Source organism: Candoia aspera, chromosome 4 (assembly GCF_035149785.1).
Source record: "Candoia aspera isolate rCanAsp1 chromosome 4, rCanAsp1.hap2, whole genome shotgun sequence".
In the NCBI taxonomy this organism is placed as follows: Eukaryota; Metazoa; Chordata; class Lepidosauria; order Squamata; family Boidae; genus Candoia; species Candoia aspera.
The window spans coordinates 116,792,013-116,810,659 of record NC_086156.1 but is presented as its reverse complement, the minus strand read 5'-3'; the positions used below and the strand labels follow the sequence as shown (position 1 = coordinate 116,810,659).

The 18,647-nt window shown below is 51.3% G+C and overlaps 5 protein-coding genes and 1 non-coding gene across 6 annotated transcripts; 4 read left to right on the top strand and 2 right to left on the bottom strand.

Moving 5' to 3' along the window:
* Positions 1-2,521: 2,521 nt before the first annotated feature.
* Positions 2,522-3,289, top strand: LOC134495950 (histone H1-like). Its single transcript, XM_063301641.1, has one exon. The coding sequence runs from the start codon at positions 2,547-2,549 to the stop codon at positions 3,204-3,206; it is 660 nt and encodes a 219-aa protein (XP_063157711.1). The 5' UTR covers positions 2,522-2,546; the 3' UTR covers positions 3,207-3,289.
* A 116-nt stretch (positions 3,290-3,405) lies between these two features.
* LOC134495946 (histone H3) lies at positions 3,406-4,393 on the bottom strand. Its single transcript, XM_063301636.1, has one exon. The coding sequence runs from the start codon at positions 4,208-4,210 to the stop codon at positions 3,800-3,802; it is 411 nt and encodes a 136-aa protein (XP_063157706.1). The 5' UTR covers positions 4,211-4,393; the 3' UTR covers positions 3,406-3,799.
* An 88-nt stretch (positions 4,394-4,481) lies between these two features.
* LOC134495948 (histone H4) lies at positions 4,482-4,942 on the top strand. The gene has a single exon (XM_063301638.1). It carries the CDS (start codon positions 4,578-4,580, stop codon positions 4,887-4,889), a length of 312 nt encoding a protein of 103 aa, XP_063157708.1. The 5' UTR covers positions 4,482-4,577; the 3' UTR covers positions 4,890-4,942.
* Positions 4,943-5,001: 59 nt separating this feature from the next.
* On the bottom strand, positions 5,002-6,073 carry LOC134495947 (histone H2A.J). Its single transcript, XM_063301637.1, has one exon. The coding sequence runs from the start codon at positions 5,952-5,954 to the stop codon at positions 5,565-5,567; it is 390 nt and encodes a 129-aa protein (XP_063157707.1). The 5' UTR covers positions 5,955-6,073; the 3' UTR covers positions 5,002-5,564.
* A 4,479-nt stretch (positions 6,074-10,552) lies between these two features.
* On the top strand, positions 10,553-10,623 carry TRNAG-GCC (transfer RNA glycine (anticodon GCC)). Its single transcript has one exon. It is a non-coding gene; the product is annotated as a tRNA-Gly (tRNA).
* A 434-nt stretch (positions 10,624-11,057) lies between these two features.
* Positions 11,058-18,192, top strand: LOC134495944 (transcription initiation factor TFIID subunit 9-like). Its single transcript, XM_063301632.1, has 7 exons — positions 11,058-11,165; positions 12,099-12,180; positions 13,573-13,709; positions 14,009-14,143; positions 14,949-15,030; positions 16,368-16,481; positions 17,835-18,192. The coding sequence occupies exons 1-7, from the start codon at positions 11,115-11,117 to the stop codon at positions 17,999-18,001; spliced, it is 768 nt and encodes a 255-aa protein (XP_063157702.1). The 5' UTR covers positions 11,058-11,114; the 3' UTR covers positions 18,002-18,192.
* The last annotated feature ends 455 nt before the right edge of the window (positions 18,193-18,647 follow it).

Genomic DNA, 18,647 nt, shown 5'->3' with positions numbered 1-18,647 from the left:
TCTTCTGCAAACATTAATTTACAGCCAGTGGTCTTTCCCCCCCAATTTCTCTTCTTGGGAGAGCATCTAACTCTTAAGATTTGGCACCAGTGGTGGAGGAAAAGGTCTCCAGGATGGAAATAGACTTCATCTGCAGCTCACGCGCTCTTTTTGAAGGCCAACTCATCTGGTTTTGGAGCATTTCAGCTTTAATTTTCACTCCTCTCTGCGAGAGAGAGTCTTGACACATGTGCCTTGGAAACTTTTGCTAAAGGGTGGACTTCAAGACCTTGCCCTCTCTGATAAGCTACCGCTGCCTTTTTCTTACTCTCTCACTGAACTATAGAGGAAGGGAGGTGATTACCCATAGTGGCATTTTTGACTTAACGTGGAAGATAAATAGCCTCTGATCTTAACTTGGCATTGATCGAAAGTATCTCTTTCCCCTCTAGTTATAAAAAGCTCAGGCAGGGATGCTTTGCACAGAGTTGTGACATCAAGAAATTTCATTTTCATCCTCTCCGTTCCCACCCAAGCTTTCCAAATCTATTTCTCCTGGCATAGATCAGCACGGACAACAGGGTACAAAGGGTGGGTAGGCTAAATTGTGTTTTGCTATGTTCCCTTGGTTGATAAAACACTTTATTTTTGTATAAAACCATGAGTTAGTTTTCTTTCCCTGCTTTAGAGGGGTGTGTGCGCTCATGTGCAGGGATCTGTCTGATTTGTGGTGCAATTTCTGTGAATCTGATCCTGTACCCAAATAAAGGCACTTCGACTTTTCCCTCGTGGCATCCGGTGTGTTTGGGGGGAAATTGAGAAAAAAGGGGCAGGTGGATCTTGAGAGCACAGAGGCCCAGCAGTTCAATCCACAGATGTTCAATTCTCTCACATTTCAAGACTATTATACGCTCATGTGCTGAATTTCTAGTGTAAAAAAAAAAAAGCATTAAATTAGTATTTCTGTCCCGCTGCACTCAAAATGATTCTCAGAGGCTTTCAGAGTGTTAAAGTTCAAGGGAGTTGGTAACTTAGCACACTGCATGTTGGCATTAATCACGGTTCCTTTAATAAGCCCTGATGGGCTGGGGCTAATAAAGGTCTTTGGGACGGTGTGTTAAACAAAAGAAAAAAAAAATCAAAACTTTTTAATGCTATCCACATCCCTTGGTGATTCAGGGGACTTTCTTTGGTTAAACATTTGGATGGGAAAAGTGGTCTCTGCATGGCTTGGCCTTGGACAAACGGGTAAGCCTGGTGACCTAGGGTGATGGAGGAAAGGCTGTTACTAATTACTTCATTTAAAAGGCTTATAGGACTGCCCATCTCACACAGTGACTTTCACAGCAGTTATTCCTAGGATTGCTGTGAACTGTATGTAATGGATCCATGGGCATTCAGACTGATTGCTCTTCCAAGTCAGGTGGACCATGTCACGCAAGTGTCTGTGTGCATCTCGTTTCCACTATGTTCTGGATCTTCCTGCCCCCACTCATTTATTTGTCTTCACCACCACCACCACCACCACTTTCTGTGTGGATTGAAGCTATATGGGTCAGTGTTTCTCAACCTCCGCAAATTTAAGAGGTGTGGACTTCAACTCCCAGAATTCCCCACACTGGCTGGGGAATTCTGGGAGTTGAGGTCCACACTTCTTAAAATTGCCCAAGTTGAGAAACACTGGTCTAGGGAGTAGCATTAGTGTGAACTGGGTCTAGCTATGTTTCTTTTTTTAAAAAAATGTCTTTCATATTTTAGCCTTTTCCTTATTCCTTTGGTCTGCTCGGCATAACATTTCTTAATAATGCATCCTTTGTAGTAACATTACCTACGCTGATTATTCCAGACAGAGAAAAAAGTCTTCACTTCGTTATCCAGGTCGCCAACTTCCAGAAAAATGTCAAGCAGACTGCTTAAAAAACAAACACTCCTTAAATTCTTCACTCTTCACCTGTACCCGGACTATTTAACTTGAACGCCAATCCCCCAACATTTTTCGTTTGTCATTTTCAGGAGCCCCGTACAAGAAACTTCGCACCCCCGCAGTCTGTTAGATGTGTTACTTGACTCGATTAAAGAAGCGGTTGCCGTGCAGTTATCAGCCGAGACCCTTTCCTTGCGGGCGGGTCAAGATGCAGACCCTCCAGGGTGCTGAATTCAAGGGCTTTGCGGGAGGGTTTCCTAAAAGACACCTTCAGGATCGCCAGGGAAAGGCAAAAGTTTACACGGGTCAAGGCAGAAGAAGCCGGGAGAAGTTGCGCCCCCAGCTTTTCTCCACCGCCTCTATGCGGCCCCGGCCAAGGAAACCCAGCACCGCGAAAGAAGGCATCCTCCCCCTCGATCCCCCTTGGAAGGGAAGGGATCCGCGAAAGGGATTTTTATTAATTGACCGTTTTATGTAGATTAAGAAGCACAAAGTTGCAAGGACCAAGTGCAGGTTTTGGCGAGCAAAGCGCCCTGTTCCAACGGACCAATCAGGGCGCAGCTCCTCCCCTATAAATAGCAGGCACCGGGCCTGCGGGCGATTTGAGGTTCCGCGTCGGTGGAAGGAGGCGGGCCGCTTGGGGATGGCAGAGGTCGCGCCAGTTGCGCCCGCGGCGGCGGCCCCGGCTTCGAAGGCGGCGGCGAAGAAGGCGGCGGCGGGGGGCGCGGCGAAGTCGCGGAAGCCGTCGGGCCCCAGCGTGACGGAGCTGCTGATGCAGGCGGTGACGGCCTGCAAGGAGCGCGGCGGCATCTCGCTGGCCGCGCTGAAGAAGTCGCTGGCGGCCTCCGGCTACGACGTGGAGAAGAACAACGGCCGCATCAAGCTGGGCCTGCGGAGCCTGGTGACCAAGGGGGCGCTGTTGCAGACCAAGGGCACGGGCGCCTCGGGCTCCTTCAAGCTCAACCGCAAGCAGGCGGGCGCCAGGGACAAGGCGGCGGCGGCGGCGGCCCGCAGGAAGCCCCCGCCGCAGCAGCAGCCGCCGGCGGGGGCGGCGGCCGCCAGGAGCGCCAAGAAGCCCAGCGCCTCCGCCGCCGCCAAGAAGGCGAGGAAGGCCCCGGGGGCCGCCAAGAGCACCAAGAAGCCCGCCAAGAAGCCCGCCAAAAGCGGCGCCAAGAAGCCCAAGGCGGCGGCCAAGGCCAAGAAGGCGGCCAAGAGCCCCGCCAAGGCGCGGGCGGCCAAGCCAAAAGCGAAGCCCAAGACCCCGAAGGCTAAAGTGGCGAAGCCCAAGAAGGCCGCGCGCTGAAGAGGCGAGGCCTCCGGCGGGAGACGCGTTGCTCGAAAACCCCAAAGGCTCTTTTAAGAGCCACCCACAAAAACATGGAAAAGGGCAGGGAAGTCCCGACCCCTCACAGGGCTGTTGTTGGACGCGAGGACAGGACGGGACGGGACGGGACGGGACGGGACGGGACCGGGGGGCGGGGGGAGAACCGCTGTGCCGCCATCTTGATTGTAAGAGCTTGACTGTTCTTGAGGCAGTGTGGAAGTGGAGTGGTGCTGGCAGCGCGTAATGCTCACCCAGCGGCCAGGTCTAAGGCACGTCAAAAACACACATTTTAATACCCTTCACGGAACTATTTTTGCGCAAGCGTTCAGGGGAAACGCGCGGTCCCCGCCCAATTCTAAGCAGGGGAAGACACGTAATAATAGTCAGGCCAGGCGCAGATGCCACGGGAAAGCTGGTCCGAGTTCACGCCTCTAAGGTTATGGCTTCGTGTAAAGAGCCCGACCGTACCGGGCTCCTCGCCTGGGCAGCGTTATCAGCGCTTTTGGTGGACAAGTGGTGGCTCTTAAAAGAGCCTTTGGGTTTCCGAAACGAAGCGCTCCAGCGGCAGTTACTTAGGCCCGCTCCCCGCGGATGCGGCGGGCCAGCTGGATGTCCTTGGGCATGATGGTGACGCGCTTGGCGTGGATGGCGCACAGGTTGGTGTCCTCGAAGAGCCCCACCAGGTAGGCCTCGCTCGCCTCCTGCAGCGCCATCACGGCCGAGCTCTGGAAGCGCAGGTCGGTCTTGAAGTCCTGCGCGATCTCGCGCACCAGCCGCTGGAAGGGCAGCTTGCGGATCAGCAGCTCCGTCGACTTCTGGTAGCGGCGGATCTCGCGCAGCGCCACCGTGCCGGGCCGGTAGCGGTGCGGCTTCTTCACGCCGCCCGTGGCCGGCGCGCTCTTCCGCGCCGCCTTCGTGGCCAGCTGCTTGCGGGGCGCCTTCCCGCCGGTGGACTTCCGAGCCGTCTGCTTCGTACGAGCCATCCCGCAAACCGCCGTAAAACCAATAAGCCGCGATGCTGTTCTTCAGGGTATTTATAGGCAGTTCGCACAGCCTGATTGGCTGAAGCATGAGAAACATCCGTTAAGACGTTTGAATTTCCAGGGCTGAGCAGCCATTGGCTGGACGACTGGTCAGGCCACAGTTCAGTTAGAATCGGCTGTGATTGAGCCATTTCAAACACGCAACATTTGATTGGATTGAAGGGGCATGCGCTGGGCCCATTGTATTCCAAATAGGCGCTAGTGGCTAAGTTTTCTTTCTGGTCGGAAGCTCTTAGATATAAGCCATACCTAGCGAACCAGCATGGGCATTCTTTGTGCTTGCTCGTAGTGACTGTTTCCTTTCGAAATGTCTGGCCGTGGAAAGGGCGGAAAAGGCTTGGGGAAAGGGGGAGCGAAAAGACATCGGAAGGTGCTCCGCGATAACATTCAAGGCATTACGAAGCCGGCTATCCGCCGTTTGGCTCGCCGTGGTGGGGTGAAGCGGATTTCCGGGCTGATCTACGAGGAGACCCGAGGAGTGTTGAAGGTGTTCCTGGAGAACGTGATCCGGGACGCCGTGACCTACACCGAGCACGCCAAGAGGAAGACCGTCACGGCCATGGACGTGGTCTACGCGCTGAAGCGCCAGGGCCGTACCTTGTATGGCTTCGGCGGCTGATGCTGATTCCCAAACCAAGAAGACAGAATAACGGCCCTTTTAAGGGCCACCCACATTTCCAGAAAGAGAGCTGGGGCATATAAAAACCGGAGATAAATTTTATGTTATAGGAATGATGGGTGGGTATTATTACTACCATGAAAAGCTACTGTGTAAGTAGCTAAGCCTGTTTTAAAACCTGGAGGTCAGCCTTCCTCATTCTTTTGAGCCTGGAAATATTTTTTGGCCTGGGGGGACGTTTTAGGCTCAGACCTAGACGAGAAGGTACAAATAGGCGTTTCACGGGTAGGCCTGTATGCATGAACTTCTTTATTTTGATTTAAAGAAATCGGGATCTCCCGGGGAAGCCCGCGGGACGTCTCGTGGAGCCATAGGGTGCCACAAAACCCTGGTCGAGAAATCCTGCTGTAGCTTTTTGCCCCCCCTCTGCTGCACGTGTATTTGAATCCTTTTTTCGACTACCAAGCTGCTAAATAGAAACGACGTGGCAACACTGTACGAATTGAGTCGCGGCCATCATGGCTTTCCTCCGACGCACCAGCCGAATTAAGGATTTTTCCCCCAAAGGCCTGGCTGTTCTTGCACCCAGATTTTGGAAAGAGAATCAGCTTTTTTGTGAGAGCGTGAGTGGCTCTGAGAAGAGCCTTTGGAGTGTTCGGTAGCCAAAACTTGAAATTACTTTGCCTTGACTTTGTGGCTCTCGGTCTTCTTGGGCAGCAGGACGGCCTGGATGTTGGGCAGGACGCCGCCCTGGGCGATGGTGACCCTGCCCAGCAGCTTGTTCAGCTCCTCGTCGTTGCGGATGGCCAGCTGCAGGTGGCGCGGGATGATGCGCGTCTTCTTGTTGTCCCGCGCCGCGTTGCCCGCCAGCTCCAGGATCTCGGCCGTCAGGTACTCCAGCACCGCGGCCAGGTAGACCGGGGCGCCGGCCCCCACCCGCTCCGCGTAGTTGCCCTTGCGCAGCAGCCGGTGCACGCGGCCCACGGGGAATTGCAGCCCGGCACGGGACGAGCGCGTCTTGGCCTTGGCCCGCGTCTTGCCGCCCTGCTTTCCGCGCCCAGACATGGTAGACTCGCCCAGCGACAAACTCAAGCCGAGGGAAAAGTGAGAAGCTGCACCGGCGTCCCCCTGCTTTATTTTCGCCTCCGGCTTCTGAGCGGTGGAGATGATTGGGCGAGAGAGAGGCCGCTCCTCCAATCAAACCCCGGACGTGTCTTCGTGGCCAATCAGCGAGTGGCGCCTAAAAGTAACCAATAGGAATTGCGGCCAGAAGAGCGATGCGAAAATGTTTGAGCGATTTTCTCTCTCTCTCAACTGGTCGGTTTGACTTTGCGCGCCGCTTCCGGCCTTGAGCTGCTTGGAAAACGGTGAGATAAGCCGAGCCTTTAGCGTGCCTTGTGCAGGGAAGCGACCCCTTTCTTCCAAAGCGAAGGCAAGCAAAATAAAGATTTGGTGTTTATTCGTTTAGTCGCTTCCGACCTTCGTGACTTCATGGACCAGCCCAGGCCAGAGCTTCCTGTCGGTCGTCAACACCCCCAGCTCCCCCAGGGACGAGTCCGACACCTCTAGAATATCATCCACCCACCTTGCCCCTGGTCAGCCCCTCTTCCTTTGCCCTCCACCCTCCCCAGCATCAGCATCTTCTCCAGGGTGTCCTGTCTTCTCATTATGTGGCCAAAGTATTTCGGTTTTGCCTTTAATATCAGTCCCTCAAGTGAGCAGCCTGGCTTGATTTCCTGGAGGATGGATTGGTTGGATCTTCTGGCAGTCCAAGGCACTCTCAGGATTTTCCTCCAACACCACAGTTCAAAAGCATCGATCTTCCTTCGCTCAGCCTTCCTTATGGTCCAGCTCTCGCAGCCATATGTTACTACGGGGAACACCATTGCTTTAACTATGCGGACCTTTGTTGTCAGTGTGATGTCTCTGCTCTTGACTATTTTATCGAGATTTGTCATTGCTCTTCTTCCAAGGATTAAGCGTCTTCTGATTTCCTGACTGCAGTCAGCATCTGCAGTCATCTTTGCACCTAGAAATACAAAGTCCTTCACTGCTTCTACATTTTCTCCCTCTATTTGCCAGTTATCAATCAAGCTGGTTGCCATCATCTTGGTTTTTTTGAGGTTTAGCTGCAAGCCAGCTTTTGCACTTTCTTCTTTCACCTTCATCATAAGGCTCCTCAGTTCCTCTTCGCTTTCAGCCATCAAAGTGGTATCATCTGCATATCTGAGATTGTTAATGTTTCTTCCAGCGATTTTAACTCCAGCCTTGAATTCCTCAAGCCCAGCATGTCGCATGATGTGTTCTGTGTACAAGTTGAATAGGTAGGGTGAGAGTATACAGCCCTGCCGTACTCCTTTCCCAATCTTAAACCAGTCCGTTGTTCCGTGGTCTGTTCTTACTGTTGCTGCTTGGTCGTTATACAGATTCCTCAGGAGGCAGACGAGATGACTTGGTATCCCCATACCGCTAAAAACTTTTTCTGAAACTCCCTGGCTTTTTCCATTATCCAGCGGATATTGGCAATTTGGTCCCTAGTTCCTCTGCCTTTTCTAAAGCCAGCTTGTACATCTGGCAATTCTCGCTCCATGAACTGCTGAAGTCTACCTTGCAGGATCTTGAGCATTACCTTACTGGCATGTGAAATGAGTGCCACTGTTCGATAGTTTGAACATTCTTTAGTGTTTCCCTTTTTTGGTATGGGGATATAAGTTGATTTTTTCCAATCTGATGGCCAGTCTTGTGTTTTCCAAATTTGCTGGCATATAGCACGTATTACCTTGACAGCATCATCTTGCAAGATTTTGAACAGTTCAGCTGGGATGCCGTCGTCTCCTGCTGCCTTGTTATTAGCAATGCTTCTTAAGGCCCACTCAACCTCACTCTTCAGGATGTCTGGCTCTAGCTCACTGACCACACCGTCAAAGCTGTCCCCGATATTGTTATCCTTCCTATACAGGTCTTCTGTATATTCTTGCCACCTCTTCTTGATCTCTTCTTCTTCTGTTAGGTCTTTGCCATCTTTGTTTTTGATCATACCCATTTTTGCCTGGAATTTACCTCCGATGTTTCTAACTTTCTGGAAGAGGTCTCTTGTCCTTCCTTTTCTCTTGTCTTCTTCCACTTCCGCGCATTGCTTGTTTAAAAATAATTTCTTATCTCTTCTGGCTAACCTCTGAGATTTTGCATTTAATTGGGCATATCTCCCCCTATCACTGTTGCCTTTTGCTTCCCTTCTTTCTTGGGCTACTTCTAGTGTCTCAGCAGACAGCCATTTTGCCTTCTTGGTTTTCTCTTTCTTTGGGATGTATTTTGTTGCCGCCTCCTGAACAATGTTGTGACCTTCTGTCCAGAGTTCTTCCGGGACCCTATCTACTAAGCCCAGTCCCTTAACTCAATTCTTTACCTCCACTGCATATTCCTTAGGAATATTAGTGAGCTCATATCTAGCTGATCTGTGGGTCTTCCCTAATCTCTTTAGTCTGATCCTAAATTGTGCAAGAAGAAGTTCATGATCTGAACTACAGTCAGCTCCAGGCCTTGTTTTTACCGACTGTACAGATGTCCGCCACCTTTGGCTGCAAAGGATGTAGTCAATCTGATTTCGGTGTTGTCCCTCTGGTGAAGTCCACGTATAAAGCCGTCTCTTAGGTTGTTGGAAGAGAGTGTTTGTTATGCAGAGTGAGTTGTCCTGACAAAATTCTATCAGCCTATGTCCTGCTTCGTTTTGTTCTCCCAGGCCATACTTACCTGTAATTCCAGGTGTCATTTGACTGCCCACCTTAGCATTCCAGTCTCCCGTGATGAAAATAACATCTCTTTTAGGCGTGTTGTCCAGTAGGTGCTGCAGATCCTCATAGAACTGCTCTACTTCAGCCTCTTCAGCATCTGTGGTTGGGGTGTATATTTGGATCACTGTGATGCTAGATGGCTTGCCCTGAATTCGAATTGAGATCATTCTGTCGTTTTTTGGATTGTATCCAAGCACTGCTTTAGCCACTTTACTGTTAATTATGAAGGCTACTCCATTCCTTCTGTGGTCCTCTTGTCCACAGTAGTAGATCTGGTGGTCGTTTGATGTGAAGTGACCCATTCCAGTCCATTTCAGTTCACTGAGGCCCAAAATGTCTATCTTTAATCTTGACATCTCACCAAGAACCACATCCAATTTGCCCTGGTTCATGGATCTGACATTCCAGGTTCCAATGGTGTGTTGATCCTTCGAACATCGGATTCGCCGTTCACCACCAGCACCGTCGGCCGCTAGCCGTCCTTTTGGCTTTGAGCTAGCTGCGTCATCACGTCTGGGGCTAGTTGAGCTCATCCTCTGCTCCTCCCCAGTAGCATTTTGACCATCTTCCGACCTGGGGGTCTCATCTTCCAATGGGATACCGACATATCTCTGGTTGTACTGATCCATTTAGTTTTCACGGCAAGAATACTGGGGTGGGTTGCCATGACCTTCCCCAGGGATCGCATTTAGTCTGAGCTCTCTGTCATGACCTTACCGTCCTGGGGGGCCCTTCACGGTTTAGCTCATGGCATCATTGAGGTGCTCAAGCTCCAGCACCACAGCAAGGTAACGATCCTTTGCTGAAGAAATAAAGATTACAGCGTCAGAAATTTCTGCCCCTTATTCTTCCCTTATTATTTCATCTTGACTGTGGCGGGGCAATTCATCCCTGGAATCCATGCACAGTTGCATTTCATGAGGACTCCACGTGCACACTGGTGCGCACTTTGATGCCCTGCTTGTAGCCACATCGGTTCTACCTGGCAGGGCTGTTGTGTCTCTCATTCTTGCAGGTCCTCTCCTGGGATAACTCGGGGAACCGTGACCGACGGGCTGTGTTTGTGCTGAGAGCCGTTTGAAACACGGAAAGCGCTAAAGGGAACCAAAGGGACAGGTTTGCTTGCCATATGCGACATTACAGCTGGAACTCCACCGACTTTGGCCACCCTGCCAGTGGCCTCCCTGCCGCCGCGCGGAACAAAGCTCCGGCCCAGAGAAAAAAGGTTGCAGAGAGAGAGAGAAATCAATAAAATCGCCCAAATTCCTCTCTACAACTTCGGGAGAAACTCTGCAGGGGCAGATGTCCCGACTGGGCATGCACAGTGGCTGGGTCAACTCCAGAAAAGTTAGTGTGGGTGCAAAAGAGCGGGAAAGACTGTGTTAAAAGTGGCAGCCGGCGAGGGCTGGTTTTATTTATTCATGTATTCATTTATTAAAGTGATATCACCGCCCATCTCCCCCAATGGGGGGATTTTGACACCCCACCGGGCCTGCCGCCTCGCGCAGGGTCCCCCGTATTGCATTTCGCTTCGAACAAATGTTTATGCTGTCGGTGGCTGGTGATACCGGTGCGCAGCAGTGGCAGAATCTGTATCCTGAGAGGTGCGATGTGCACAGCTGTTGCTCTGGGATTGCACCAGTCAGGAACTGATTCTCAGAGATGCGACAAATAAATAAAAATAAAAACGCTGCGTCCCTGGAAGGAGAAGGAAAGAGTCCTTGCTGGTGAGGGAGTCCCTTTGGAAAGAATCGTTCTGCGACCGGTTCGGCTCAGCCCTGCGTTTGGCACCAATTCCGGGCTTGCAGTCTGGCCGGGGCTCCGCGGGCGCAGAGGGCGATGGGACGCCTCGCAAAAGCACCCAGCAGCTCCGCATTGGTGGTTCAGTGGTAGAATTCTCGCCTGCCACGCGGGAGGCCCGGGTTCGATTCCCGGCCAATGCAGGGATCTCTTTTTTTTTTTTTTTTTTCCTTTTCCTAACTGGCATTTTTATTCAATGTTTTCCCCTTCGGGGGCTACTCGGTTTGTCCCTGCAGGCCGGCAGAAGCGAGGTGGCCTGCCCGGGCTCGCCCTTCCCTCTCGCGACCCGCCGTGGCCAGTTCAGCGACGGCGCTCCTGCGGCGCAGCCCCAGGCGGGCTTACCCCCACCCCACGCTCCACTAAGGTCGTCTACGGGCGCAACGAAAGCTCAGCGTGGGACTACAAGTCCCATCATCTCAGCCAGGAGAGGTGCACGCCACCGAGCCAGGGGACGCCGCAGCGGCCTCAAAACTCGTCCGCGCTCCGCGCCGGCCGGGGAGCCGCAACATGAAGGGAAAGGGCGGCGCCGGGAAGGGCGGCTTCAGTTCCGCGACTGCGCACGCGCCCCGGCGTTTCGAGCGGCCGCCGCCGCGCATGCTCACCTCCTTCCCCGTCGAGGCCTCCGAGCGGCGCGATGGAAGCGGGGAAGATGGCGTCTCCCAAGAGCGCCCCGAAGGATGCCCAGGTGGGGCTGGGCAGGGTTGGGTTGGGCCGGGCCGGGCCGGGCCGGGCCGGGCCGGGCCGGGCCGGGCCAGGAGGGGAGAAGCCCGGGAAGCCGGCTCCCTTTGCGGCGGCAGGGGCCGCGTGTGCCGCGCCGCCTCTCGCCCTTGCACGCTGGCGCTCTTTCCCGGCTGGATGATGGGCTTTGCAGTCCGAGGCGTTCCGGGGGACTCCGGATTAAGGCGCGCTCTCTGCGTCTTCCTGCTGCAAAGGGGGCCTCTGTTGGCTTTCTGTCTGTTCTGCTCAATGTGAATGGGAAAGAGAGCCCCCCCACCCCATTTCTTCCCTAATTTGAAATCACCCACCCCTTCCGCTTGCTTAGTTGTCTATTATTAGTAACTTTTAGCATTTCGGGCGGTGGTCGCCTGCCACTCGGACCTGCTGTGGTTCTTTGGGTGTTTTGGTCCCTGTTTTTTCTAAAGGGCTCCTGGGCATCCCTTTCCACCCTCAGGTTTCTCTAAGGGCAACCCGGGGCACGTTTCATATGCATATAAGCAACTGGTGATTGCGGCCAAAGGGCTGGCTTCCCTGAATTGCTTTTAAAAAACTGCTTTTAAGATCTTGGTGCTTGAATCAGAGCAGATGTTCCTTGTGGAGATCTCTACTGTTTCCTGACTGGTACATCAAATGCTGCTCAAGCAGAGCAGCCAGTTTCTTTCAAGCATATCGGCCATTAAGAACTTAGCAAAACTAGAAAGGACAAATAGAAAAGAAGAACTAGAGATCAAAATTAGTTATCAGGAAGAAGGAAGGGGTAGGGAAGAAAATTCAGGGAAGAAGCCTTAGAGCTTTGCTTAGTTTTCAGAGGCCAAGGAGCATTAGACACTTAGCAAAAGTAGGTCTGTTTGCACTGCGGTTGATGCTGTGAAGTGCCTGACTATTTCATTCTATTGGACAGGTGATGGCCCAGATCCTGAAAGATACAGGGATTACAGAGTATGAGCCACGGGTTATAAATCAGATGTTGGAATTTGCATATCGTAAGTAATCCCTTGGTTGTCTTTGTATATTCGTACAACATCCTACTTGTTCGCTTTCTCACATGGAGGCAGGATGCATAATAGCAAATATCCGTTGAAAAACATTGGAACAGAGTCTCTCCTTGATCGGCTTGAGCTTAGATGCCTCAAATGACCTCAGATAAAATAGGGCTCCCAGACTTCCTACCACAAAATGAAAGGGGGTAGGAGTATTAGAAGGACCAAAATCTTGATGCTATTAAACTCTGACTCAGATCTTTCTGGAGCATAGGGTGGAGCAAAGCCTTCAGTTCTGGGACATGTTGAGTTTTCCAGAAGTGGTCTGACCTTGATGGAATGTTTTGCACACCTTGCCCTTTAAATGAGGGCCTTGAAGCTGGCTTGTTCTTTCAAATGTTGTGAACCTCTGGATTCCTTCTGTCTGCAAGCCTTGGGTTTGTATTTCTGTCTTCCCTAGCTGTGCTGTCATTCCTTCTGCTGACTTCCTCTTCCTCCCTTTTTTCTGTGGTCCTAATCTTGCTTCTAATCCTGTGGCTCTATTTTCTCCTTTCCTTGCATAGCATCCCCGGTTTGGTCTTCCCCTTCCACCCTGGGCCATTCCTGTTCCAGGGCGGGATTTGGTCGTGCCGTCTGGGGATGAGGGGAGTTCTAATTTAGTGTATTGGGAGGGTTTTATGTTTTGGGTATCTGTCTAGACCAGCCTTCCTCAACCTTTTGACCCTGGAAGAACCGCTGAAATATTTCTCAGGCCTCGGGGAACCCTTGCACATTCAGGCTCCAAGATAGGCTAGAAGTTACAAAATTATTTTATTCTTTTCATGCGTTGGCCTGTATGTAGGCACTAACAGTGTTCTTAAACTAAAAATAAAGAATGGAACTTACCTCTTTAATGTGAAGTTGCCCAAATTTGAAATAATTTTTCAAATAAACCCAGGGAAGCCCTAGTGACATCTCCCGGAACCCTGGTTGAGAAACCCTGATCTAGACTTCTGGACCAACACTGTGGAGTTTGAGGATCAAGTTCTTTCTTGTAGTGTGAAGCTAAGTGGGCCATCTTAGATCATTCAGGCTACTCTGCCTTGAAGTATTGTATGAGGGTTAAACGGGAAGGCATCTGTGAACATAGCCATAGAGGGAGGCCGGGGTAAAGGTGTGATTAATAATAATTCATGTTATTGAGGTTTTAATGACTGTGTTCATGGGAATTCTTCGGTATTGTCCCTACTGGTTTGCTACTGGTTTGAACTTTTGTCTATGGGAATAACAAACGGAATTTTTCACGAGAAAACGCAGTTCCAGAAACACAGCATTTTGAGGGTGGGAATAGAGGACGGGCTGCTGAGCATCTGATTCAACTGGCCCTTTCAATCTCCACTTTTTGTTTCCTGGAAGGATACGTGACAACTATCTTGGAGGATGCCAAAATTTATTCCAGCCACGCAAAGAAATCGAGCGTTGATGCAGACGATGTGAGACTGGCCATCCAGTGCCGGACCGATCAGTCGTTCACCTCCCCACCCCCCAGAGATGTATGCTTCGCATCTTTAAGTTCTTGCCTTATGCTGGGCAGAGGGAAGCCCTCTTTTCAGGGTGGGGGGATTTGCAAGCAGCGCTCCCTGAGAATGCCTCAGAAGGGCTCTGCCCCAAGGAGCTGGCACATGACTTTGCCATGGCAGACTGGGGGTGGAAGGGCAAATAGGTAGAGGCAGGTGAGCTAGCTTGAGTTGGATCACAGAACCTGGGCTGTAATTCGGTAGGGAAAGGGCCTGTTGCCACTAACGGGGAAGAGGGGCACTAATGTTTAGTAAAACGTCTCCGTGTCTCACAGTTTTTGCTAGATATTGCAAGACAAAAAAACCACACCCCCTTGCCTTTGATTAAACCATACTCTGGGCCAAGATTGCCACCAGACAGATACTGCCTTACAGCTCCAAATTACAGGCTGAAGTCGCTGCAGAAAAAGGTAAGGAAGTTTACTAAAATGGACCGTTTTGTGTGGCTTGTAGAAATCCAAATAACCAAATGAATGCTGTTTCCCTCAGTAGGGCAGAAAATATTAAGAGACTGGCTGTTAGAATCATGGCCCGTTTCCCTATTTATAGCCTCTTAGTGCAATCATTTAGACCAGCATGCTGGCTGGGGAATTCTGGGAGTTGATTCCACACATTTTAAAGTTGCCAAGGTTGAGAAACACTGATTTAGATGGGTATATCTTTATAGTGAAGCTTTTACACCATTCATATTCTTCAGACGGCCTTCCCCAAACTGGGGGGGGGGGCTCCAGATAGGATGGACTTCAACTCCCATAATGCCCCAGCCTGGAAAGTTGACATAAGTCCCACCTGGAGGGCTCTGGTTGAGGAAAGCTGCTTTAGCACCTCCTTCCAGATTCAGATCCAAGTCCATTATCCTTGGAAAGGGTGTGTGAATGTGGAGTGGGGAGATCTGATCCCCTTTGGGATGAATCGGGGGCTGCCGAAGTGTTATGAGCAGAGGGGATTTTCAGGTGAGCGTGCCAGAGTTTCATAATTTCCTGCTTGCAGGCACAGAATCTGGTGGTCTGCCTTCTGTGCCCTTTAACCCTCCCTGGGCTTCCTGGGATGAGTGCGAGGAAGATGAGGGTGCAGAAGGAGGCCTGTGACAAGGAGAGCAGGCCTGCGCGGGGTTTTCCTGCACAGGCAGTGTAGCTTCCCTGCCTTCTGTGGTGTTGAAGCCTCTCAAAATGGGCCTTGCAATTCCAGCAAACTCTTGGTCCTGTTTTTCCCCAGGTCTCGTCCTCGGCTGGAAGGATCACCGTGCCACGGCTGAGTGTTGGCGCTGTCACCAGCAGGCCCAGCACGCCCACCCTAGGCAAGCTGTCCCTCCGGTTTTCTTGGGCTGTATTTTGGGCTTCTCCTAGCTTCTGTTTGCAGGCGTTTCCTTCTCCGCTCAGCATCCTTACTGAGAGCATTGCCCCTTAGAACCCATGGTTGGTTTCTTTATATGTGGCTATTCCGTGGTGTTCCAGCAGGTGGCAGCACCTTGCCAAGCTTGGCTGATCCCAAACAAGCTAGCAGGGTTGGATCCTTTGATACCTGGATGGGAGACCACCAGGAGACCACCAATTTTACAAAAAAAAAAAAGATAAAACCATCTCAGAAGACGACGATGGGAAACCACCGTGGTATTCTTGCCTGCTTCTTGCATCTTTCAGTGTGTCCATGAAATCACCAGCTTCCATCAAAAAAGACTCGACTCTCTTTTTTTCCAGAGGAGCTATTTGCAATTGAGCTCATAACTTTGCAAAATGCATACTGATTGATTGAATAAATATGACCACACATCCCTATTATATGACTCTGGGCAAATAACAGTACTTAAAAACAGAGTAAAAACAATATAACATAAATAGCAGCCAGGAAAAACCAACCAGCAGCAACAGTATGCAATGCCTTGGTCCAAGACTACTGACATACCAAAATCCATTTCAATAATCGTGCACATCTTCATCTATATTAAGCAATCTATCACTGTTTAATAAGGAAATGGAAAAATAATTATTTCCAGCTGAGGATGGACAATGCAGAATCTCCAGCTGACATCTTTTGACTCCCTCCCTCCCCAATAAAAATAGCTGAAATTTCAGATCTCTGTGGTCTCACGTAGGGTTGTGTGGAAATTTGGCCATTTCTAATTTATATGTGATACTGTGGTGAAAGTGTTGGAATGGCCCTGGGGAGACCTGGGTTCGAGTTCCCCCTCAATCGTGGAAACTCCTTGGGGGATTTGGGTCAGTCCCTCTCTCTTGGACTAGTTTGCCCTGCAGGGCTGTTGTATTGGGGGAAAACTGGAGGGAAGAGTAGCAGGTAGGCCCCTCTGTGCTCCTAAACGAAAAACAGGAGAGAGATCTAACAAAATAAATCAATTGCCTTATTTGGGGGTACCCAGCAAGGTGCTGAGCTCTGCTCTATATAAATTCCCCGGGAGCAGTTTCCATAAATTAAGCCGGGGTTGGGCTGGGGGGCTGGACTTTTCCCAGCAGCATGGAACTGGAGTCCTGCAATTGCAAGCCGGGTGGGGTGGGGGAGATGAACCAGGCCAGGGAGGGGGGCCCTTCCGAGGCTCAAGGCGAGATGTTCCTTTGCTTGCTGCAGTTCCAGTCCGACCTGCCTTGCCTCTGACCTTGAACCTGTTGTTGCAACTTGCAGGACCACCTTCGGCACAGACAGTGTCCGTTTCGGCGAAAGTTGGGACTCCCGTCTCGCTGACGGGGCAAAGGTTCACCGTCCAGATTCCCACCTCCCAGACGTCTGTAAAATCAGGTGACCGGTTTGAGTGGTGGTTTTTTTTTTTGGTGGGGAGAGAAGCGAAGGGGGCTGAGGTGGAACGATCTCTGCGGCCCTGCTGGCCTTCCAGATTTTATTTCCTCCGAAATCTGCAGCAAGGATGTGGTTGTGAGCGAAACGGTTCAGCTGGGCACAGACGTCGGTGTCCTTCGCTTGCTTAGAGGGACGGAGAACCGTCTCCCTGCTGTCCAAGTGTGGAGGGTTGTGAAGCTGCCTTCCGAAGCAAGCCGCTTTCTCTTTCTGGTGTTGTAGTGGGATATATACCATTATAACGCCGTTACAATGACTTTCTGCAGGGGTGGGCTTGTGAATTGGCGAGCACTGCGTTGCTGAGGATTTCCTTCACAGTGGTCAGATGGGTAGAAATGTAGTTCTCCTTACGGTATCAGCCCCAGACCAGAGCTGAACTGTGGCCAGATCTTCTCTCAGCTTGAAAGCTGACTTGGTGAAACTGTCCAAGTTTTACTCTTAGCCTGTCTCCTTGACTTGTGGTGGAGATAAATGACCCCGGTTTTATTGGAAGAGGGGTGGGACAAAAACAGGGACACGGCCATTCGTTATCCTCAGAAGGACTTGGATTGTTGCGCGTGGCTGAGCCAAGGAATATAAGCTGCGTTTAGTGGGCAAGGCAACTGGGGTAGGTCATTAATAGCATTTGGCCCCTTCGTCACAAGGATTGGGACAAGAACTGCAGAGACGCTGGGCTTCCCCTCTCTGATTTTCGAGGTTTAAATGGTCATTTTGCTCAGTCTTCCTTTGGTTCTGCTCAAGGCATAAAGACGGATCTGCATGTAGAAAATGGCCAGCCCCACACGTGTTTCACTTTCTGATAGGTTATGGCAGTGTTTCTCAACCTTGGCCACTTTAAGACCTCTGGACTTCAACTCCCAGGATTCCCCAGCCAGCCATGGGGAATTTTGGGAGTTGAAGTCCAGAGGCCTTAAAGTGGCCAAGGTTGAGAAACACTGGGTTATGGAGTTTTCTGATAGTAATTTTGATGCGATGAACCTGGAGTCCTTTAACAGGGCTGGAAAGTTTGCCTTATTTTAACCAGGAAAAAAAAAATGGGTGCGGGAATCTCAGAGGGCTGCCAAAAATTGTGACAGCAAAGGTATGGGAACCCAGCAGGCCTGGGTCTAGAGAAAAACTTCTATGCTCCCACTGAACTCCCCCAAAAGCTAGCCATGCCTTGAATCCAGTATGTCGGGTTAGCTCAGTCTGCCATGGAGCGGTAAGCCATAGTGAGCGTGCAGCATGTTACTTTTTAAAGAGAGTGAACCGCCCGCTATACAAACCCTTCACGCCTGCCTTTCCTCCGCCTTTTCCCAGCCACTCCGACCGCCCCCACCGTCCAGAACGTCTTGATCAACCCCTCCTTGATCGGGTCCAAAAACATCCTCATCACCACCAATATGGTCTCATCGCAGAGCGCCGTGGGCGAACCCAACCCCTTGAAGCGGAAACATGAGGATGACGACGACTACGATGTGTTATGAGTTCCCGGGGTCCTTCCGCTCCGCTGCGAAGCAGGCCTGGCCCCGGGAGCGTTTTCGGCCCGGGAATCAAAAACTCTCTGCTTGGACGTCCACCCTGCGTCGGCCCTTCGGCCCTGGCCTCCGCACCCCCTTCTCCCATCTCCTATCTCCTGAAGGCAGATTTGGTTTTCAAAGACCTCTGAGCGGCTTGCGGCCAGGAAATCTGGGGGCAAGGCGGGGGGGGGGGGCTGTCAGAGGAGAAACTGATGCCATCCTGCCCCCCCCCCTTCTACAAGACACCTGTTCTGCCGTGTTTTCATATAAACAGGCTCACTCCAGCCCCACACTTGTCTGTCTGGTTTAGCTTAGAAGGGAGGAATGTCTGGTTACGGAGCTGTTTTTGTTCTTGCAGATGTGTTTCTTTGTAATGTGAGGTCTCTGTGACACTGGAAATCCCGTCCACTATCTCCAATGCTTTTTATTTTCTTTTTTCTTGGGGCAGCAGTTTTTTTCCCCTTTGTTTAAGGTCGTCATGTCTGGCTCAGGCTGGGATCTGAAAGGAGAGGAAGCCATCTTCCCAGTTTCGCTTTTTCTTAAGGGGGTGGTCATGCCTGGTGACGTAGAATGAGTGGAGACCACCCTGTCTTGCTAGAAGTCGAGTTTTGCT